This window comes from Perna viridis, chromosome 5, assembly GCF_037379345.1.
Source record: "Perna viridis isolate PV_CMFRI_1.1 ecotype Kerala chromosome 5, ASM3737934v1, whole genome shotgun sequence".
Taxonomy (NCBI): Eukaryota; Metazoa; Mollusca; class Bivalvia; order Mytilida; family Mytilidae; genus Perna; species Perna viridis.
Window position 1 is genome coordinate 46,403,202 of NC_142449.1, and position 24,963 is coordinate 46,428,164.

The 24,963-nt window shown below is 40.5% G+C and overlaps 1 protein-coding gene and 1 pseudogene across 1 annotated transcript; both read left to right on the forward strand.

Moving 5' to 3' along the window:
- Window positions 1-1,005: 1,005 nt before the first annotated feature.
- LOC148617955 (E3 ubiquitin-protein ligase TRIM71-like) lies at window positions 1,006-11,019 on the forward strand. Its single transcript, XM_088585643.1, has one exon. The coding sequence runs from the start codon at window positions 1,464-1,466 to the stop codon at window positions 3,780-3,782; it is 2,319 nt and encodes a 772-aa protein (XP_088441769.1). The 5' UTR covers window positions 1,006-1,463; the 3' UTR covers window positions 3,783-11,019.
- Window positions 11,020-17,361: 6,342 nt separating this feature from the next.
- On the forward strand, window positions 17,362-18,198 carry LOC148617956 (uncharacterized; annotated as a pseudogene).
- Window positions 18,199-24,963: the final 6,765 nt, after the last annotated feature.

Consider the following 24,963-nt stretch of genomic DNA (forward strand, 5'->3'; position numbering starts at 1 on the left):
ACATCAAAATTTCGTACTGATCAACTGTTTTCTTCAACCGAAACATCTTGGTGTCCATCCTTCATATTTTCACTTGATTTGACACGCATTTCATTGGCAAATGTAAGTGTGTACATGTACTTCTTTTCTTTCATTCTAAAATGAAACGGTTCGTCAGAACTAATGATTTTCACAGTTTGAAATTAATGCATAAATGCTTTTAATTATTCATTTGTTTTTTTTTTCAATCTTTCTATACTAACATTAATAATAGAAGAATATACAAACAATGTTGGATTATAAAAAAAGTTCATGTTAGTTAGTGAATATGAGTTCAATGGGAAGGAAAAATGCGATCAGCTGTCTAGTGATTTCGCGGAATTAAACCTCCCTTGAAAGCCAAAGAAAACTATCGAGAATTACTGTTATTCTAACATCTTAACTCTTAACTTTTGATACGATCAAAACGATGATAATGTTAAAAATAACTTTTTGTATGAATTGTATTTCCATGTTGATTTTTGAAGTAATTATGTTTTCAAGCTAAGATCGGGACTTTAATTTTATTTAATATCTATACAACTACATTTTTTCCTACACGGCTCAATTTTGTTGGTATTCCCTGGGACTAATAATTAGTTATATTTAATCCCACATATTTCTTGTAATTGAGGAAATGTTGTTATCGATAACTTTTTGTCAAGAGCTTCCATCTTCACCAGGGACCAGTTTCTATTCACTACCTGATTTAATACAAACTGCGTTTTGATAATAGTAAATTGCAGGTTTTGACATATCAAGTGCAAATATTTATATCACATTTCAAATTGAATATTTAATTAAATTGTTGTTCAACAATAGATTAAATATGCACGAAAAAGACAATTATGAAGCTTTTTTTACAGCAGTGTGCGTGAAAATAATTTAAACTTAATCGTATTCGATTATGTTTTGACAATTGCGATAGTTTACAATAAAAATACTATTTTGTTTTCTGTATTTTTAAAGTAATTTTTTTGTTGTGTGTGTGTCACGTTAACCGAGAATTAGAGTTCATCATCGTACGGTTGTAGAAAATGTATGAATGGAATAGTTCCTTACGCGTAGCAATACTTCTGATTGGTCAGCAATGGCACACTGACCGCAGAAAAATTCGAGAAGCCACGCCCCCTATTGATGATCAGGAAAATGGCGTCTTACACTGGGCGAATGAGGATTTCACAAAATTCGAAGTTAGTGCGTAAGCAACTGATTACTGATAGAGTGTAAGTTACAATTAAAAACAATATTTTTAAACACTGACTTTTTCCGATAATATAACAACAAGAAAGCAAGGATAATAATGGATGTTTGAGGAAACACACATTTGGAAGGTTACCAAGCGCTGACGATGGTCGACCTCGTTTTGTAGGCTAAACATAATCGCCATGTAGGAACACATCAAGGTTTACTGAAACCAATCTACCTCATGAACTACCTCGCCCATGGCCGCTTATTCCGAGTCCGTCGGGGAGCAGTTGGCTTGCCCTATATGCCTAAATCGAATAGACGATCCACGAATTTTACCTTGTCTCCATTCGTTCTGTAGAAGATGTTTAGAACAGGCCATAAGCAGGGACCACGAGAAAGAGAGGACTGTTCTCCACTGTCCTACTTGTCAACAAAGTGTTGCTCTTGGACCTGAAGGTATAGATGATCTTCCTTCTAACTTATTTGTTTCGAATTTATTTGAGGCAATGGTACAACAGCATGAAGATTATGATAATGGTGAGAGACCCATCACTGGTACTCGGTGGTGTAGCTCGTGTGATGAAGGAAGTAAAGCAACATCAGTATGTAAGAACTGCAATGAATACCTGTGTGATAACTGCGTTATGGCCCATCAGCGGGTACGATTGACGAAAGATCACTACATAGAGCGCCTGGTAATGAGTCGTAGCAGACCTCAGTATACTCCACTAGCAGCTCCCCTTGGTTCACCTTCACTTCCACACAATGTCCATCTTCCAGATACCGGTGCAAATAATTGTCCTAAACATGAACATGAAACTCTTCGCTTTTTCTGTGATACTTGCTCTACTGCAATATGTCGTGAATGCACTATGGTAGAGCATATTGGACATAACCGTTATGACCTCTTTGAAGCAATTGAAAACTCTAAAGCTATTACTTTAAGACTTATAACTGATGCAAAAATTAGTATCAAAGCATTGGAAGAAGGTATACAACAATCTCAAAACATGGCTGAGCATGTTGAAGTAAGGTCTCAAGCTGTGGCAAATGAAGTACGTGCAACAACAAGACGCCACATGATTGCTTTGGAGGAAAGGGAGCGGGATTTATTAAGACGTGTGGAAAAAGTTCGTCAGGTGAAAGGAAAATCTATACATTTACAAATAGATGATTTAAAGCAAGGTCTTTCATCTCTTATGCAAACAGTAGATCATGTTGAAAGCATGCTGAATACGGGTAATGAAATGGATTCTTTGAGTGCAAGAGAAATAATCATGTCAGAGATGCAAAATGTTAGAAAGCTACGAGGACACTTACAACCTCATGAGGATGAAAATATTATGTTCACACCTCCTGATGCAGCTTTATATAATGCTATCAGTAAAATGGGAATAGTAAGTAGTAGTGCCTATGCTCCTAATTGTATAGCCACTGGCGATGGCTTGAAAAAGGCTCTTAAAGGAAAAGTAGCTGTGTGCATGATACATGCTAAAGACCACCATAGTGAACCACGAATGATAGGAGGAGATCCAGTTGAATGTATCATTCAAAGTCCAGAGGGTGCTTTGTACAGAACTGATGTTCTAGATCGTCAGAATGGAACATATACAATATCGTATCGTCCTCAAATGGAAGGGAAACATATCATTTCAGTGACAATTCGTGGTAAGCATATTGCAGAGAGTCCATTTACTGTTCAAGTAAGAAGTGGTCGCAACTATGCCACAGTTGGACCCCTGCTTATGCAGTTTGGAAGTGAAGGAGAAGAAGATGGAAAGTTTTGTCGTCCTTGGGGTGTATGCTGTCACAAAGACAACTATATCATAATAGCTGATCGTAGTAACAACAGAATTCAGGTATTCAACCCCGACGGATCATTTCACCATAAATTTGGATCCTCAGGAACTAGACCAGGACAATTTGATCGACCTGCAGGTGTAGCATGTGATGCGCAAGGAAATGTTATAGTAGCAGATAAAGATAACCACAGAGTTCAGAAGTTTACATTAGATGGAAACTTCATCTTAAAATTCGGTGAGAAAGGAAATAAAAATGGTCAGTTTAATTATCCTTGGGATGTTGCTATTAATTCAGAGGGCAGAATACTAGTGTCTGATACTAGAAATCACAGAGTTCAGCTTTTTAATCAAGATGGTCAATTCCTGAATAAATATGGGTTTGAAGGATCCTTATGGAAACATTTTGATTCCCCTCGAGGCGTTTGCTTCAACAATGAGGGACATATGGTTGTAACTGATTTCAACAACCATCGCTTGTTGGTAATTCATCCAGACTTTCAAAATGCAAGATTTCTTGGTACAGAAGGAAGTGCAAATGGTCAGTTTTTGAGACCTCAGGGAGTAGTTGTTGATCAGGAGGGTAACATTATAGTTACAGATTCAAGAAATCACCGCATTCAAGTATTTCAGCCTAATGGTAACTTTTTGTGTAAATTTGGAGCTCCTGGAACAGGTCCAGGACAGATGGACAGACCTTCAGGTATTTGTTTGACCCCAGAGGGTCTCCTTGTTGTTGTTGACTTTGGTAACAATCGTGTACAGATATTTTAAATGTCTTTCTCTCTTGCTTGCTTTTTCCCTGTAAGGGTAGGCATCAGTCAGTGTAAAGAAATACGAGTTATTTGACAATCAAGTTCAGGGTACTGCAGTTTTTAAAATTGCAAGTGTGTGTAATCGAGAGCTTATCAGTTGTGCTTACAACAAAGCTTTATTTTGTGTCAAAGTTAAATGTGTACTTTCTTGATAACTAGTGATTCAATCATGTCAGGAATGTGTGTTTAATTTTTTTAATCAGTGCTGAAAGCATGTTTTTGATGTTGTGTACCTAAAAGTGAAATGTTCAAAAATTCACATCACATTAAAAATGCTACTTACTTCACAATGTAGCCTTGAACTTGATTGTTGTACTCAAAGCAAAGCTGTTTTTTTCCTTTTTTTGTCTAACATTATTGTCGCTAAAAGTGATAGACTCAGGTTTATTTTCCTATGCCAAAGGCACGTTTAGCTCAGGGAATCAGTTATGTTTTCAGCATTTATGTACGTATGTTATTTTTATTGAGAGATTATGGCTTATAAAAAACACTTTAGATTATCTCAAAACCCAAGTTAATGTTCTTAGTATCTGCAAAGGTCATTTGCTCATGCAGTTTGGTTTTTAAGCTTTTTAATGTTGGAAAAAAATAAATGTGAAAGACTCTCATTCAATTTCTGATTGACAGTTTGAACATTGTAAAGGTTCCTTTAGGAAAGTTTTTTTTTTATCTTAACAAAAAAGTAGAATCTTCAGTTCAATATATTTTCAGTACAAGTTAATACATATTTAGAAGGGGGTTGAAGACACTAAAAAAGGTGACAATAGATGTATGGGATTTGTTGTGTAGAAAACATGAAATTAAGCTAGTACTGTATTGATGTGTTTCTGTATTAGATTGACCTTGTTTATGTTAGTTGCCATGGGAAATCTGTTTACAACCATACACTTATGTAGAACAAATATTTATTCTTTAACCAGGCTAGGAATATGACCAGTAAATAAAAGTGATATAACAATATTTATATACACTAGCTAAATTTATCTGGCATTTAATGATGGATGTACATGTATATATTTTAGTGTTCACAAGCGACTCCTTTTGGTAGAAATTATGCAATTGAAATTTCAGTAATGAGCTAATTCATTAGTAATGTTTTTTGGGAACATCAAGTTCTATATTTATAATATATTTATGTTAGAAATTTCAGGAAATTTATTTTAAGGTACATGTAGAGGAGTGGTCAGTTACATTGTACTTACATGTACACTTATACATGTGTGTTTTCTAAATGAGAGTTTTAAAATTCTTGCTGTTGAAGAAAAAAAATCAGAAGGTTTAATTTGAATCAAGAATCTTAAGATACTGTATTTGGGGGACAATATTTTATATATTTTTTTGTGCTTCTTGGTATATTACATTAATTTAACTTCACAAGTTTTCAATTTGTCACAAGGAATATAAAATTAAGTCATGTATTATGTACGCTTCTTGCATCCGTTTTCTGCAATATGTGTCCATACTTCTAAACTAATCACCTTGAATTAAGACTTTGGAATGACAATTTAACATAAATGATAGAGGTGATGAAAACATCATTCAAACAAAGAGAGTAATCATTTTTTTCCTGGTGTTGTCCATGCAGAAGGTGGTTTGGATGAAATTTATACATTTACTTTAAGAAAAGATAAGTCTGGCCTCCTTTCTTTGGCACAAAGTATTGAATTTTTTTAAAATACTGTTTGAACTGTTGAATAATACGAGAATAAAATATCCTGCCTTTTACTTCGATTTTCATCCTGGCCTACTTCCCTATAGGGAAAACATTTCACACTTATACTTTCAAAAATGGATAACCATGATATTGCAGTGCAAGTATTCAACACAGTAAAATAGTTTATTAAATTGTCAACTCTACCTCGAAGTAAAATGGTCATTCTCTGATGGGTTTACTGTGTGTATGTAATATTATGATTATTTTTGACTTGCATGCAATTATTATTTTTGTGAAATGGTTTTGGGTGTGCTTGAATAAATGCATGTATTTGTTTAAGCACATAATATTGAATATTGATGACATTTTCGTGTTGAGTGAGAAGGGTTCTTTCTTTTTACTTTTACATTTTTGTAATGTCTTAATTGTGCAAGTTCAATTTATTGTATGACTAACAATCCTTAATTTTAAGTATAGGATATTGGGGAGTAGCAACAATTACTAGGACATTGGGATGGTCATCTTGAAAGGAAGAAAATTTGATATGTAGTTTAGTACATTGCAACTCTTACAAATGAGGTGCCTCTAAGGATATTGGGAAATTGAAATAGATTAAGGACTCATCAAGGGTTCTTCTGGATATTTTCATAACTCCATTTATTAGTTTTGAAAAAGAAGAAAGTTTTTTGACATCTGTATCCTCCAGCATTTTTTCTATTACCTTTTAAAAATATCCCCTAAGTAGCCCCAAAGTAACTTTAGCTTTAGATTAATTAATCTCCCATGGTAATGTAGATATCCTGTGAATTGTACATTATCTCTTACATGCTTGGAAATTTTTGACATAACATCAATGTGTTACCCTTGGGCTACAATGGACATGCATATGATTGACTGGTCAAATTCCCAGGTGATAGGTCATTCTGGGCCTCCATGTTGTTATTCATTGGCCATAAAATACACACATGATGGAGCTCAGTGGTGAAGTCATCCAGGTTAACTACTTTGTTTACAAGTATTGACCACAGTGAGCTGATCAGATTAAATTTCTATTGACCCAATACTAAACCTGGCAATTTTGATTGCATAATACTTTGTGGGGTCTTTGTATCCTAGGTCAATGTACTACAATTATATTGAAATAGGAAAACCAAGCGAACTTTTACTTTCTTCATTTGAAAGGTTACAGGTAGATTGTTAACAACATAAATTGTACTGTTTTAAATAAAGAACATTAACATGTTACAAATTTAAAACAAAACTTGTGAGCATATTTAAGGAAGTTGTAGTACAATGTAATTATACAAAATTTCTTCCTTTTTAGATTAATTTTTTTTCCCTTTTTCCACTTAGATTTTAAGAACTTGTTAATAGTTCTGTAAAAGCAAATGTTGGGATAAATAATTTTAAATAATTCAGAACTGCAAATTTTTCACATTTTGATTTTAACTGCATGCTCTAGTATTCTAGTTGATTTTTAGGTCTTTTACATTTTTAGTTGTTGACGAAGGTACATATATTTTTCTCTTAATTAGGAATGTGTGAGGAGAATGTGATTTATCTTGATATAAATATATATGCCTTATAAGTTTTAGCTAAATGTATATATTAAACTTAGCTTTTAGATTAGAATTTACAAGTTTGTTTTTTATTATTTCAAAAATGCTTTTCCGGTGCTTGTTAAAATTTTGTGCTTGTATATTTTACCTTTTGTTGGCATCTTTGAGTATATTGAGTAATACATTGTGATGAAAAAGATATTTCAATTTAATTGTTCCAAAAGAGTATCAGATACTCAAACTTTCATACTTTGTTACTCATATGCTTCTGAGTTTTCCAAAAACTCTGATATCATGTAAAACTCAATTCCCTCAAAGGTGACTCGTTACAAAGATTGTTGAAAATTTATTGTCTGTTTTGTCTAGTAAAACTGATGCAAAATGAAAGATTTGCTAAAATAATGTTCGATTGTTAAAGCTGAAATTTTTAATGTGCTGGTCATGTATGAACATGTGTATGAAAATTGCACATATCTGTAATTTGTGTATAGTGAAGTGCTATTTGGTAGTTGAGCATTTTTATCATGAAACAAAAGAAGGAATTCAATATTAATAATTATGGGAGTGGTACATGTACATGTATATCTTCTTTCTAAACTTCATCAATTTGAATGAAGTACAAGTTGAAAAAATATAAATGCATGAAATTTAACTTAAATATGTACCATGATATTCAAAAAAAAAAACCAATACTAAAATGATAGAATTTTGATAGTGCAGTGAATGTGTAGTGTGTTTTGAACCTTGAATATTTATAACATTTAATTACTGGATATTTAGTCATGTGCACTGCATATGTGTTTGTGTGTTATGCTTGTATACTGTTTAAATTTGTCTCCATTTAAGGAAAGTACGGGTATTGTCATTAGCTTATTAGGCAGGTACGCTTACGAGCTGGATTTAAAAACCTTATTACCTCACATTAAGTATATATTGTACATATAATATTATTAGCGGATATTGTTTATATTAAATATAAGCCTATTAAAAATTTGTTTTTGGTCTTTTCTCGAAAGTTTTATTTCAAGGTTAAAGAAAATCTACATAGAATGTATACTTAGATTTTGTTTGATAAGATGTTTCTATAAATTTTTGACTTTAAGGCCATGAGAAAATTAAAAATTTTGTTTTGTGTTGACTTGAAAAGCAAATTTTATGGGCTTCTTTGTTCTTTTATCTAATGTAGACTAAGTTTTGTTTATTTTACTTAATGTTAATGTATGTAAATCCATGTTTTGTTAATTTCTCAGGCAGCATATCATTTTCATAGATTTTGCCTAGCAAACAATGTTCTTAATGTATAACACCACAGGCAATATACATATAGTAACACAGTTACACATATTTTGATGTTATTTTTTCAGGACATACGATATGTAACAGTAGGTCATTGTCTGAGAGACTTTACTAAACTGCTTGTTCCAAACTTTTGTATTAAATTCGCTTTAAGCGAAAGGGAAAAACTATGCTTTTGAAGACAGCCATATTATTTTATTAAACTTTTGTTTTTTGTTTTTTGTTTTTTTTAAGTCATTATCACAATTCAACTTTTTATCATCTAACACCTTAAAAGATTAAAATTACATCATGAAGAAAACTAATCATTTTATCAATATTACTAAGAAAAAATATAAATGAAATGAAATGCTATGTCAGTGAAGATGCCAAGGCCAGTTTTGATAGCTAACAAAATGAAATTGAATATTAAACTTTATAGGTACATGTACCTACAAATACCATAAATACAACCATTTAATTATATATGGGGAAGAAAGTCAAATTTGTTCTTTTCTTTAATTTTTTTTTCCAACATAAAATTAGCTTTTTTTCCGAGTAAGAATCTACCTCAATAATGTACATTAGGTGAAGACTAAGATAAAACCATCCAGTAATTTAATTACTTTTGTTGAGAGCAAAAAAAAAGAAGAAAATTTTCAGCTATACTTGATACCGGTATTAAAATAACTTTGTGTTCGTTAGAATTTAACTTCACCAGCAATATACATTGTTTCTTTGCATGGATAGTATTTGAACTGCTTATGTTTTGTTTTGAATGATTTTATATGACACCTACCTTTTTACTAGATTTCAGGAGCATATTACCTCATGTTGCTTTCTCAGGAATAGTACCATATTACATTGCCTCAGCTTATACATGTACCATTGATAGAATACCTCATATTCAAAAGCTGCTTTTGGTATGGTTCTCCTCCAAATTTCTTTCGTTTTTCTAGAAAAGAAAATTGCCCAATTTTAGAATTCAATTTCATCATTTTCAAATATACACAGGTTTTGAAAAAAGCAGGATTTACAGCTATTCTTTGTATAATTTTTGCCAAAAATTTCCATGAAAATAATAAAATTTGTCTTTCAAAAAAACAGGGAGTTTCCAAGCCCTGGACCTACTTTGGATCCACCACTGATTATCCAACATAATTAATGTTTTGAGGAAAAGACCAGGAAGTGTTTACAACTGTGATTGGGCTTTTAAAACAAATGGCTGTTACTAGCTTAAAAATAAGAATATCTTAGATCTTAAGAATTTTTGGTGGGAACCAACTAATTTTGTAATGGTTTGGCTGTGTATGTAGTTAGTTTTTATGTTACCATGGTTATCAAAGGCTGTTTTCATTGTCATAGATTTTCTTTATTTTTTCTGTGTTACATTAAAACTTGAAGAAAAAATAGTATTTTTTCTCAGTTATATATCAATTTGTGCTGGATTATATTTTTGCATATGATGCACAGAATTGTTAAACTAGCAGTCTTATATGTTTATTTTGGACGGAACAAAACATTTCTTTTGAATGAGTTGTTCCCCCGTATGTATTCGAACAGTTCATTTAATGAAAAAAAAAACATTTAACTTGAGTGCTTGCTTTATGCTAATTGTTTATATACAGTGTATGTGATGTAATGTAGATAAATTTGTTTTTGAAAACTTTCTGTACCCTTAAGTCAATAATCTTCACATTGGTTGACAAAAATTGCAATTTCCCTCTACAAAAAACAATGCTCATTTAAAGTAATGGGACTCCATATAAAGTGAGAGACTTGATAATCTGCAAATAGTCGGGGCATTTTTTGGAATGCAGCATTTTTTAAAAATTTTGTAAATCTAGTTCAACTAAAGGCAAATTAAGAAAAGTATCCCCCGAATACCCTGGTATTGGCTGTCAGCAAGTTAACCATGACTTGAAAAGCAGGTGAAATTCTTTCCCTTTTGCTGGAAAATGTTGGTATATTTGTGCAAAATTTAGGGGGGGGGAATGAAATCTTGGAACCCCTTTTTATAAATTCCAGGATATGTTCCTGCTTTTGCAGTCATTGTTGGAGAGCTGTGATATCTAGAATTAGCAAGGCATTAGAATTATTTTGCGAATTTTCTCATTAATGCAAATTGTAAGTTTCTACGGTGTTTTACTAATGTGAATATTGCTGATATCATTGATTGCATGTGTGTTGATAAACTTAACATTGATACCTCACAGAAGTTGTATAAGGTGATGTCTTTAAATTGAAATTAAAATATCAAATTTAAAAAATTAGTTTTACTGAAATTTGATTAGTCTTATTTTATAGAATAATCTATGTGTGATTTTAGTGATACCTTCCTTTTATTAACATTCATACAAATTTTAAGCTATTTGAGTGTATTAACAAAAAAACTGGATTACTAAAATACATGTAAAAAATAACTTAGCCTAATGTAAGGAAAAAGATATTTTCAGATTTTAAATAGTATAGGTATATCTATTTTTGGTACACAAAATATGTAAAAAAAAACTTCCTAAATACCTCATGATAGAAATCTGCCAGTTTGTCTGCATACTTCAGTTCTGAAAAGGAAAAAAAATGCTAGATTCTTTGTATCGTCTTTAAACCTTGTGCTTGGTTATACACCAATTATTTTTCTTTTCTTGTGCCAGTACCGTGTTTTGTCAACCAGTGCAATTGCCACATTAAAGTTAGTTGTATCTAAATGATTGTTGATTTTATTGCCATGTTTAAACATTTGATAGAGTAATCAAGGGAACCAAGATCATAGCGGAAATCAAAAGAATGTAATCCCGCAACAAAGACCAGATATGGTAAACAGGCAAACACAACAAAGAACATAAATTAACCTATGGCAAGCCAAAGTGACAAAAATGAATATTTTGTAATATTAGAAAATGAATTTTTAATATTACAAAATCATTTTTTTTAATATTAGAAAAGATTTTTTAATATTAGAAATTCATTTTCTAAGATTACAGATTCCTGATTTAGTAATATAAAATATCACATATTTTGTAATATTAAAAAATGAATTTCTAATATTAAAAAATCTTTTTATAATCAGTCACATTTTTTTTATATTACAAAATGATTTTCAAATATTAAAAAATCGCAACTGAATACGGCAAATCCATTTTCTAATATTAGAAAATCAATTTCTTATATTAAAAAATCATTTTTAATGTTAGAAATTCAATTGAATTTTTAATATTAAAAAAGTGTTTTGTGATATTAGAAAATAAATTTGTAATATTAAAAAAATCATTTTTTAATTTTAGAAAACACTTATATTTTCTAATATTACAAATTCATTTTCTAATATTACAAATTCCTGATTTAGTAATATTATAAAATATCACACATTTTGTAATGTTACAAATTGAATTTGTAATATTAGAAAATGAATTTGTAATATTAAAAATCATTTTTTTAATATTAGAAAATGCTCATTTTTGTCCACTTTGCCTTGCCATATTAACCAAAATAATACATACATGTACAAAGTAATTAAAGTAAATGAGCAACTCGGACTCCATTAATAACTGGTAGCATGGATCAGGTGTACCGGAAGGGTAAGCATCTTCTGCTTTTCTAGAAACTCACACCAAGTTGTTCATAAATAGCTAGTCCGAATTTCCTCTGACCCTGCAACCCTCTTCTTTTTTATTTGGATATTGATATGTCGGATTGGGGTCAGAACGATGTGCCATACAAAAAGTTTGAGATTTAGCGGTACCGCGGAGTATCGTCCTTCAACCGGAACGGAAGGGTAGCGGACACGCAATTTTTCAGGGGAATTTTGAAATATTCTGTTAGATTCCGGTTTTAAAAATCGTTTCTGCTCCGTTCCGTTCCAAAGGTAACAAGCTGCGCCTACTCTCTATTACAGTTCAAAATGTCAGCAAAACAGGGTCTCTCCTGGAAAATTATCGGAACTTCAATAATACAATGATTCAAAATGTTTTCAGTGAGGCGATGACAGGGAGACTCTTTATATAATTGGAAACATAACATAAACTGATTAGGAAAAGTGGAGACATCCACCTATAAGATGAAGCATCCATTAATTTTGTGGGGGGGGAGAGGTTTGTTGTAATTGACTTCAAATTAAAAGACGGGAGTTATTGACCAGGCATACACTCAACAGAAAAGCACAGTGTAAACATAATTAAAATCATGGCGGGAAATACATATATTAGAAATTTTAGGATTATCTCACTATACATCAAATGTTACTTAGGCAACGACCTCTACAATCCCGATTTAGATTAACAACATAACAAAAAAAAGTCTCGTAATGGCCAGCTCTTACATAAAATGTAGTGACACCTTGGTGAAAAGGAATACCTTAAAAATTGTACTACATTTGCAACCATGATTTGAAACACACGTATTGTACCTCCAATCGGGTGCACCAACAGGGTCAGCACCAAGTGTATTTTCCTGCATATCGAGTAGCTTTTGTCCTGCTTAGCCATCTAGCTACCAGTAAGTAGAAAGGATAAAAACTAATGGCGAGAACAGTAAGTAGAAAGGCTCAAAACCAATGGCGAGACGGGACCCTCATCTTAAATAATCAGACGTCGTCTGTTACGTATATATACAAAGGCACGACTCGAGAGAAAGTAACTTACCAGTAACCTTACCGAGAAACTATTCCGGCGCTACACATGACGGACTTTGACGAAACATTAACGTAAATATATTACCACCAGTGGGGGGGAAAACAAGTTGCTTCGGTAGAGTAAATAGAAATGAAGTAACCTATCCAGTGATAAAAAGAAACAAAGTATGACCATATGGCTTTCCGGGGCGTTTATTACGAAACCCTGGCCCCTATTTTAGAACTCCATTATGATGTAAAGTCGTCGTCCCAAGACTGTAAAATATATGACTGGTCTTAGTATTACTTTTGGGGATTGTGGCCTGAACCGTTTTGGAATTTTGACAAAGGGAAAAACCCCGCAACATCCCTCCGAGGTAATGACTTGAGATCATGTGTATATATGGCAAGAGTAATCAAGGGAACCAAGGTTCTAGTGGTAATCAAAAGAATGTAATCCAGGGACAAAGACCAGACATGGAAAATAGACATACACAACGAAGACCATAAAATAACTAAAATAATACATACAAAGTAACAAAATCGAATGAGCAACTCGGACTCCACTATAAACTGGGAGCATGGACCAGGTGCACTGGTAGGACAAGCGTCCTCTGCTTTTCTAAAAACACACGGTGCATTTGAGGTTTCGAATGAGTTTTTTGGGTTATGATCTTAACCTTTGGGCATTAAGGGGAAAATAATAAATAAAAAATAAAATAAAATAAACAGTCAAGCTTTTTCTTAAACTTTGTTTATAGAACAGAATAGAATATGTTTAAGACATATTTGACATTTATATACTATTATAATTAAACATAACAGAGAAAAAGTATATATATTTACTTACATAGTACTGTTTTAACTTCCATGAAGTATGAAAGTATATATTAAAAAAAAAGAAAAATTTCATATCATCATCTATGGGTAATAGTCTTTGAGAGTCTCCTCGTCTCCAAAATATTTGACAAAAGTAGTGAGAAAATGACAGTTCTGCCCCACCGGCTATTTTCAAGCAGAAATCCTTCATAAACCCCCAAAATTTCGGGCTCCGTGTGCAAATGGATCTCGAGCGAGTCAAGGATGCTCAAAAGTGCTTTGGGGCGAGGCATCAGGGGTGTGGAGGGTCTTTTCCGACGGGGAGATGCCTGAGGAAAGATCAGCTGGTCGAGAAGGTGAAACAGAGCATTGAAGAGGCGGCAGACCAGATCAAGGTTACGCACAAGCGGGAGGCCTTGGGAGGGGCATTCCGCACAGTGACTACCAAGCCCAAGACTCAGCAGGACGTGGGGACATTCATCAAGCTGAGCTGGGGAACCATCTGAAGCACGATTTCGGAGGGCTGGCGGAAAAGAGGGGGTTGAAAGCGGAGATAATCCTCCACGTGGAGATGGTAAAGATCAGCCCGGCGACCGGCGAGAATATCTACGCTAACCCAAAGTTCCGGTCGGCCTTGAAGGTCATCACCGAGTCCGCAGACTTGGACGAAGTGATAGCGCAGATGGAGGCAAATTTCCAGGCTGTGGGGAGCGGGTGGACCCTTGGGCACGTTGAGAAGCTGGAGATTCAGCTGAATGAATACAAGCCCCTCAAAGGAAGCTCATATATCCCACTTCCCAAGAAGCTCGCTGCCAAGAAGGCAATAGTTAACGTGCAAAATGAGGATCAGCAGTGCTTCAAATGGGCGATCCTCTCGGCACTCCATCACGAGACGGTGGATCAGAAGCATGCCAACCGAGTCAAGCAGTACGAAAAGTGGGCGGACGAGCTGATGTTCGACGGCATCGACTTCCCGGTCTCTCTCCAGGCAATCGATAGGTTCGAGAAGCTAAATGCGGGGATCAAGGTTAACGTATATGGATTCGAAGGGGAGGTTCGACCCTTGAAGATATCCGAAAAGGATGATGCCGGGGCGCAGCACGTGGATCTCATGCTGGTGGCTAATGATGAGACGCGGCACTACTGCTGGGTGAAGAACCTCTCGCGGCTCCATACGGTGCAGGTAACCGGTCACGACGGGGAGGCTTACTTCTGCCGCCGATGCCTGAACCACTTCATCCGGCAGGATCTCCTGAACCAGCACATGGAGTATTGCGGTCAGAAGAAGGCGGTGAAGATCGAGATGCCCCACACTAAGATCCTTCAGAAGCAGATACCATCAGGATTCTGCTACCACACCAAGTGCTTCGATGAAACGGTATACGCCAAGGAGCCGGTGATCCACACCATGCAGCAGGAGGGGGAGGACGTGGCCCAGATCTTCGTGGACCGGCTTACGAAGGATATCCGTGATATATATCAGCAGAACAATTTCAAGAAGCCCATGGCGATGACGGAGGAAGATAAGATCGCCTTCGCGGAAGCCACCAAGTGCTTCATCTGCGACCAAGAGCTTGGGGAGGATAAGGTAAGGGACCATTGCCACTTCACGGGCAAATTACGGGGGCCGCGCATAATGAATACAATCTGAACTATCAGGCGCCGAAATTCATCCCGGTCATCTTCCATAATCTGGCAGGCTACGATGCCCATCTCTTCATCAAGGCACTAGGGGCCACTGAGGGCAAGATCGACTGCATCCCCAACACTGAGGAGCGCTACATATCATTCACCAAGAGCGTGGCGGTCGGCTCATATACGGATAAGAAGGGGAAGATGAAGACTCTTTCAGCACCTGCGATTCATCGATAGTTTCAAGTTCATGGGGGCAAGCCTGCAGAAGCTGGTAGAATCTACGCCGCCCGATGCATTCACCAATATGAGGCGGGAATTTGGGTCCAAGCCGATGGATCCGGGCACCTTGACTCGGAGAATGGGCGAAGCATCACCTTGCGCGAAGTGATCGACCGGGAAAAGCTGAAGCATATCGTGACGCACCCGGAAGATTACAAGCTGGGGAGTCGATATATCAAGGGGGAGAAAGTGGATAAGGATGCTCAGCTGACGCTCTTGCAGGATTACTTGGCCCGCACCAATGCCCTGGGTGAGTGCCCGATGCGATATTACCAGCGTCACGGCATTGGGAGATATTGGACCGGCGAGAAGATCGGCCTCCAGAATATCAGCCGCCGCATCCGGCATACCCTCTGCGCAGATCATACGATCAATATCGATATGAAGAATGCGCATCCGACTCTGCTCTCCTGGTATTGTCATGAAAATGGCATCGCGTGCACGGGGCTCGACGCATATATCTCCGACCGGGAGAAGCTAATCGCGGACCTGATGGCCTACGAGGGAATCAAGCGGGACGACGCCAAAACCTACCTGCTCGCCATCATCAATGGGAAGATCGTCAGGCTCAAGCATGACGCTCCGACCTGGGTCCGGGACTACTATGGGGGGATGAGGCAGATCATGGAGGAAGTGATCAAGCTGAATCCTGACCTGCATAAGCTCGCCTGCGAATCCAAGGAGAAGAAGGGGACGGACTACAATATCGAGGGAACAACCGTGAATTACGTCATGTGCTCCCTGGAAAATAAGGCTCTGATGGTGGCCTTCTACTACCTGACCGAGCAGGAGATCGAGGTGGGTGCGCTCGTATTCGATGGGCTTATGATTCATAAGAAGGGGGTTCCACGCCCCAGGCTGCCCGAGATTCTCCAAGGCTGCTCTCAGAGGGTGAAAGAAGGTCGTCGGGGCTGATATCACCTTCACGGTCATGGAGATTGATGAAGGGTACGATATCCCCACCGCGGTGATCGGGCAGAGGGGGGACCACTCAGATCTGCTGCTACGCAAAGGCGTCTACCCCTACGACTATATGGATAGGTTCGAGAGGCTCCAGGAGACCCAGCTCCCACCCAAGGAGGCCTTCCTCAGCACGCTTACCGGGGAGCATATCAGCGAGGAAGACTACGCGCACGCTCAGAGGGTCTGGGGGGCCTTTGGATGCAAGACCAAGCGCGACTATCACGATCTCTATCTCGAGACTGACGTGATCTTGCTCGCCGACGTCTTCGAGAATTTCCGCGAGATCTGCATGAAGCATTATGGACTCGACCCTGTGCACTACTACACAGCGCCAGGGCTAGCATACGACGCCGCGCTCAAGGTCACCGGTATCATGCTGGATCTCATCACCGACCCCGATATGCTGCTCATGGTTGAGAAGGGGATTTGCGGGGGTCTGAACATGACGTCTCAGAGATACGCTCGGGCGAATAATCCCTACCTGCAAGATTTCGACCCGAGCAAGCCGATCAACTATCTGATGTATCTGGACGCTAATAATCTCTACAGGTGGGCGATGAGTCGGCCGGAATCCATGGTGATCAATGGAGTCAGGAAGCTAGTGGCCAACCACCACGATAAGCATAAATACGTGGTCCACTACGTAAATCTGAAGAAATACCTTGCCCGGGGTCTGAAGCTGAAGAAGATCCATCGCGCCATCCGATTCACCTAGAGCCCATGGTTGATGGGGTACGTAGAGAAGAATACGGCTTGCAGGGCGGCGGCGACCACCACCTTCGAGAAGGACTTCTTCAAGCTCATGGTGAACTCAGTATTCGGGAAGACCATGGAGAATATCCGCAATAGGGTGGACGTCCGGCTGGTCAATAGCGAGAAGGCTGCCCGGAAGCTGGTGGCCAAGCCTAGCTTCAAGCGCAGGACGGTCTTCAGCGAAGATCTGGCTGCCGTCCATCTGCATCGCACCAGGCTGGTCTTCGATAAACCCATCTACCTAGGATTCTCCATCCTTGATCTATCAAAGACCCTGATGGCCGACTTCGTCTACGACCATCTCAAGTCCCGGTATGGCGACCGACTCAGCATCTGCTATACGGATACGGATAGCTTGATCTGCGATATCCAGACGGCGGATGTATATAAGGATATGGCGGAGAGTATGCAGGAGTGCTTCGATACGTCCAACTATGCCCCAGAGCATGCCTCCGGGAGCCAGGCCGGCGTGAATAAGAAGGTGATAGGCAAATTCAAGGATGAGTGCGCCGGCTAGCCGATGATCGAGTACGTGGGACTCCGACCGAAAGCATATGCCTTCAAGGTGGATCGCGAGGAGTGCAAGAGGACTAAGGGCGTGAAGAAGAGCGTGGTCGAGACCAATCTGACCTTCGCCGACTATAAGGAGTGCCTGGACACGGGCAGGGATAAATACCGCGCGATGAATATCATCTGTAACCGGCTCCACCAGGTCCTTACCCAAGAGACCTGCAAGAAATCCATCTCCTCCAATGACGATAAGCGCCACATCCTCCCCGACGGCATCAGCACCCTCGCACATTGTCACTACCAAATCGTCCACGACTAAGGCATCGATCTACCCCCACCCCCTCCCACCCCAGAATTTCTCGAGGTCCGTAAGCCTCGGGAAATCTCGCTTCGCTGCCCCCCATCTATAATTAGCAGGCTCTGATGGGTGCGGATGCCCATCCCTCCTCTTCGGCACTTGGTAGGCTCTGATGGGTGTGGATGCCCATCCCACCTCTTCGGCACTTGGTAGGCTCCTACGGACTCCCTCCACCCACCGAGCTGAGACGCTATCTTGGCCTACCGATCGACCATAATACGGACGAAGTGCAGCCCCGCGGGTCGGTCATCTGCGGCCATCTCTGCCTATACGTGCTGAAGCTGCTGACGGTTGGCTGGTCCTTCGAGGACGTCGTCTTCTCCCTGCTATAGATAAAAACATGGTCGATAAATTTGGTCTTAGCGTGGGCCTCACCGGAGGGGCCGACCGCCAGGGTGAGATCGAAGAGGATCTGAATATGAATTTCAACCGCATCGTCAATCTCAAGCATCCGAGGGAGAGCACAGATGCCGCGACGAGGAGATTCGTGAAGCAGTCGCTGAAGAAGCTGGAGGCCGCTGACGATAAGCTGAAGGCGAAAGTCGTCAAGTTGCAGGAGGAGATGCGGCGTATGAAGACCGTCGAGAAGGACGATATCACAGCTCTCAGGGGGAGGCTGGACTAAAAAGTGGATAGATCGGATTGCAGCTGCACGAATGGTGGTCAGATGAACGTTGATCTCGATATGCAGAAATACCGCATCAAAAATCTCCCACTTCCCCAGAGTGGGACCACTCGTCTTCGCCACCAATGCAGCCATCAAGGGAGTGGAGAAAGGCGCCACCAAAGCCGTAGATCATCTGGTGAGCAGGATCCCCTCCAAGTCTAAGTCCAAGCTCCCACCGAAAGCCGCCGCCATCCTATCGAAGCATGAGGGAGATATCCATAACCTCATCGTAGGAGTAGGCATCGCGCGCGTGCATTCCTATAAATAAAATTACCCAGATCATGAATCTCCGTGAAGACCTAGTCTTCGACGAAAGCATCCAGGAGTACGAATTCCATGAGTACGAGCCCATCACCGGGACGCAGATGAATAGCTCCGGCACCGAGATCCGCATCGAGACGCAGGATCTCTTTCTCCATCCCACCAAAGCTATGTTTTGCTGGAAGGGAGGATCCAGAAGAACGATGGGACGGCCTATGCCGATGCCGATCTCATCTCCCTCATCAATAATGCGATGCTCTACCTCTTCAGATCCATCACCTACAAGCTCTCCGGGCAGACGATCGAGCATCTAAACGATCCCGGGGTCGCGACCACCATGCTGGGCCTTCTCACGTATCCCAACGACTTCTCCAAGTCCCAAGGTCTCAACCAGCTATGGATGAAGGATACCGCCCCCACCGCCGCCGTCGAGAATCTGGAATTTGCTGCGCGCAAGGCTTACGTCATCGCCAAGCCCGCCAATAAGGGATCCTTCTCTTTCACCATCCCCTTGAAGCATATCTTCGGCTTTGCCCAGGACTATGATAAGCTGGTCTACGGATTCAAGCATGAGCTCACTCTCGTCCGTGCATCGGATAATGACGCGATCTTTCGAGATAATGCTAATATCAACGATGCCGGCAAGATCGTTCTCAGCAAGCTCTCCTGGTTCGTCCCCCACGTGATGCCCTCGGACGACCAGTAGCTGCGGCTCTATAAGACCATCGAGAGCAAGGTGAAGCTAGATATCGGCTTCCGCATGAGGCAGTGCGATTCGATCGCCGTCCCCGAAAGCGATAATTTCACCTGGCGACTCTCCACCCGGAGCAGCCCGGAGAGACCCCGATGGGTGATCGTCGCCTTCCAGACCGAGAAGAGTAACGATCAAGAAGTCAACCCCGCCATCTTCGATCACTGCAGCCTGAAGAATATCCACGTCACCCTGAATTCCCCGAGATATCCCGCCGTGGATTATAATGCCTCCTTCACCAACCAAAAGATCTCCAGGCTCTATAAGGAGGCTGCCGATTTCCGCTGGAAATTCTTCAATATGGATCACCTGGTGAGCAATCCCGGCATCACCCCCGCCGACTTTACCGATCTCCATCCCCTCTTCGTATTCGACGTCTCCAAGCAGAGCGAGCGCCTCAAGGACTCGACGATCGACGTCTATATCCGAGCCCAATTCGAGCGCAACGTCGCCGCCAATACCCAAGCCTACGCACTGGTCATCTCCGATCGCATCCTCCAATTCGAATCAGACGGCCGCAAGATGAGCGTCGTCTACTGAGGAGGGAGGGGCATCCGCACCCGTCAGAGCCCACGAAGAGAGACATATATAAATGACCGAACTTCAGCAGATTGCGAGAAATAAGGCCCCAAAGCTTGGATTCTCCCTGGTCGTCTCCGGAAGGGGCGGCCGTATCTCCACGCGATTCCATCAGCCCATCCGTCTGGATCCCGCCAAGAGCTACGAGATGGCCCTGGTCAACCTGGAGACCTACTACTCCTTCCCAAATATTCACGAGAGAAATCAAGTCTTCTCCTACTCTCCCGACGACGGCGCGCACTGGTATTCCATCGGACTGAAAGTCAGGTTTTACGATATCGATGATATCAATGCCGAGATCCAGAGACGCATGCGTCAGAATGGCCATGGTGCCAAGGTCACCATCGGAGCAAACCGAGCGACTTTGAGAGCCGTCCTCATTCTGCGAGAGCACTATTAAGTAAATTTCGACGTCTCCAATAGCATCCGGACCGTCCTAGGATTCCACGAGGAGACCTATATCTACGATGCCGACACCCACTGATATTTCGAGAGCGAGAGCCTCGTGAATATCATCAACGTCAATGGCATCCTGGTGAATAGCGATATCGTCAGCGGAAGCTACGTCGACGGCGTGCAGCAGCCCGTCATCTACAGCTTCTTTCCCAACGTCTCCCCCGGCATGAAGATCGTCCAGAATCCAAAGAATCTGATCTACCTTCCGGTGACCGTGAGCACCATCCACTCTATGGTGACGCATATCACGGATCAGGACGGCCTACCCATCGATCTCCGCGGCGAGCACTTGACCATGCTCTTCCACCTTCGCGAGATATAAATAAATGACGTATTCCGAGTATGGTCTGAACCTGATCTCAAGCCAGAGGGATAAGCTCAGACTCGCAGCCAAGCGCAAGCCATGCCCCGTGAGTATCCGACTCTCGCACGAGAATCTCTCGGGCAACGATAAGTTGCTGCTCACGAATCGGCAGATCCAGAAGATCAATAAGCTCAAGAGGACCGGCGAAGGTGGTATGATCTTGGAGATGAGCACCACCCAGCTGAAGCAAAATATGCAGAAAGAGGGTGGATTCCTCCCCATGCTCGCCGGCTTGGCGATGAGGGCCCTCCCCATGGTAGCGAAGACCGTCCTTCCAGCCTTGGGAGTGGGTGCCTTGAGCGGTCTAGGTGGCGTCGCAGTCAATAAAGCCTTGGGGTCTGGATTATACCTCAAGAAGAGTGGTCAGATCTGCTGCATGGAACCTCACGGGAAAGGCTTATATCTCTCCCCAGCCCGACTGTCGAAGACCGTCCAGGGCGACGGCTTATATCTGAAGCGCGGCGGTAAGATCTACGATGGCTCTGGGTTGATCCTTGGTCCCAATAGCCCCTTCAAGGACGCCCCCCTCCTTGGCATGCTTCTCTAGACCCCTAGATAAATGAGTGACGAAGTAGATGATAGACTCGAGGATTTCTTAGAGTCTGAGGTCCAGAAATATGCCCGCATGTTGCGCATCTATAAGCGGTTGGATAAAGTGGTCTCCATTGCCATATCCGCGGCTTCCATCAGCAGTCTGCTGCTTACCAGCGGCACCATGGGATCTGCTTTGACCGGAGTAGGCGCTGCTGCTTCCCTCCCCCTTGGATCCCTCGCTTGCCTAAGTGCTACGGCCATACTGGTGGTCTCGCTGATCGCCAAGCGAATCGCCAAGAAGAAGAAGAAGCATCTTGATAGTCTCCGCTTGGCCAGGTCCTATCAGTCTCAGCTTCCGGGTAAAGATGGTGCCCCCGCAGTCTGCCTGAAGAATTACTACGATGGAAAGGATCGGTTACGCCAGCCCTCGCCTCCTTTCAGCGAAGATCTAGTCAAGCATTCCCAGGGCCCTCGCTGATTCCCACCTTAAATATCTTTTCCGATGGGTTTCCCCATCAGAAAAGGATTCTCCCACGCCCCCTCAAATCACCACTTCAAAGTCGAAGTAGTCATGCCCGCTCTTCTTTGCCTTCTTCATCCCATAGTTATCGATCTTGAGGAGATGCCACTTTTTCCGCGGTATCCGACCCGTCTCCCGGATCATTCTGCTGCACGCCCAGACCTTGGTCTTTACCTCTTTCCTCTCCAGCGTCAGAATCATACCCTCCCCATACTGACTTTTCGTCTCCTGGACGTGCACCACTTAGAATATTTCCCAAGGTAGGTCGCGCCACCTTAGAATCGGCTCGCGTCTGGCCTCCCTTTGAGCCTGTGCCCTCTTTCTCACCTCCTCTTCGCTCTCTTCCCGCCCAGAACTGTCATTTTCTCACTACTGACAAAAACATTCCGATACATTTGAGAAGGTTAATGTTTTCTTAGAACTACAAAAAGCCACTGAAATTTGGATTCATTATTCAAGTTTTTATATGTTGATTACTGAATATATATATAATTTCTAATATATTTAGAGTACATGACACTTAATTATTGCGGTTCTTTGATTTGTCGTGTTTTGAAATTATTTATTTATGTGTCCTGTTTTCTATTTGGTCCACGTTAAGGTAAAAACTATAACTTGTCATTTTATTGATCGAATTATTGTAGCTGTTTAATATGCTGAATTTAAATAATCATGTATTTCTAGTGGCGGGTATCACTCGACACGTTGACGTACTCCCAAACAGTTCGAGTGGGGAAATGCTCTCGGACTCACGTGGGGTCTGGGAGTAGGCCAGAGCGTCAACAGAGCAGCCCAGCCGCTAGTAGGACATACTCTGACTGAGTTCTTCGGTCGGGTATCCCGAAGGCTGGGCTTCGCTACCTCTAACTACTAACAGACATTTACTAACAGAATCCCCTGTAAGGGGCGGTCGTGCGAGATCGGTAAGGATAGTCAAGACCGTAAAAAAAACCCAATCATCGGTGGCGGGTCCTGAGGGGTTGCAGGGGATTTGACACCCCCTTTTATTGGAAAAATTGTCATTTTCATGTGTAAAATTGACAAAAAAAGGGAAGTAAAGTCCTAGCACTCCATTTTCTGAAGTACCTCCGCTGGCACTTCTAGTTTTTAAAATGTCTGGATCCGGCTCCGTATTTCGGGTTCATTTTTTTAAGATGGCTTAAATTAGAGGGTTTTCGATCATTGTATCTGACTGTTTTATAGAAATTCGATAATATGTCCCGTGTAAAGTTGGTCTGTGTAAGACTCCAGAGCGTCAAAACAAATTTTTAGTGAACGACATTTCGATTGGGCTGAACTTTGACAGATGGGGATCCAGAAACTTTCAAAAGAGGGTTCCGATCCAGAAATTTAAAAAAAAGTGGTTGATTTTCCTGGCAATAATTTGTTCATTTTTGTCCAAAGTTTGCACAAAAATTAACAAGATTTTACAACAAAAGGGGGACGGGTTCCAACCTAAGATACACTATCTTGTTCCGCCAGTGTCTGGTGAGCTATGTAACCATGTATTCAAATTCAAGTAGGTTCATAAGATCCCAAAGTAAATCTTGTTTGAATTCAATTAAGACTGAATTTTACAGTTCTTCGATAAACTGGAAATAATTGTGTATCTAGATTATAGTTTTTTAGGATTACTTTATCAGACAATGTTGCATTGAGCTTGAATGTAGGATACATGTTCATGGTTCGGTCTATGCGGTCGTATCAAGCTGTGCCCGGCATTTTATTACGTTAGGTATGGGAAACTATCCATGGAACAGAAGTAAAATGAAAAGTTACAAATGCAATAACCATGTAATAAGAATGGGAACGGAATACCAGAAACCGACTCCAAAATTCAAATTATGATTGAAAAAAAAAACAGTTCGGTGCAAACTGTTACGTTTATTTTTACCTGCATCACCAAGTACTTGTAATTTATTACACCAAATAAAATTTTTCAAACCATAAAAGGAAGTTAGTAAATCAACGACAGAACCTACAAATATTACCCCAAACAAAACAACAACAACAACAACAACAAAACAAAACAAAAACATAAACATAAACAAAAAAAATACACACACACATTCTCATGCACAGAAAATATATAAAAAAAATTAAATGTAACCGAAATACGTGGGCAAGAATCCTGTTTAATTCCTTAATCCTTTCAGGTAAAATCCGCCACATTCATGTATAGCTGCTATACAATATGAGTCTAAAATATATACTAATATGACGTGCTTCAAAGCTCTTTAGACCACAGCCATGGTAAAAAAAATGATTAACACATGACAAACATATCATGCAACATGTAGGCTGCCAGGCGCGTAGCTGAGGCCAAATTGAAGTGTAGGCAAAATTACGGCAGGGGGGTCTGGGAGCCGCTTAAGGCCCTCAGCAGGTCCAGAGGGGGCGAAGCCCAACCCCCCGAAGCTCCGCGGAGATAGCGTTTTAGAGCATCATTTATGCTTCTCCTGGATGTATTTTATCTCAAAAAACAAAAAACAAAAAAAAAACAAATTGGCAAAATTAAGTGCAGGCAAAAGCTTTTTTACCTAACGGTAGCTACGAGCCTGGCTGCGTCTATTCAAAATTAAGAAAGTAGTCCT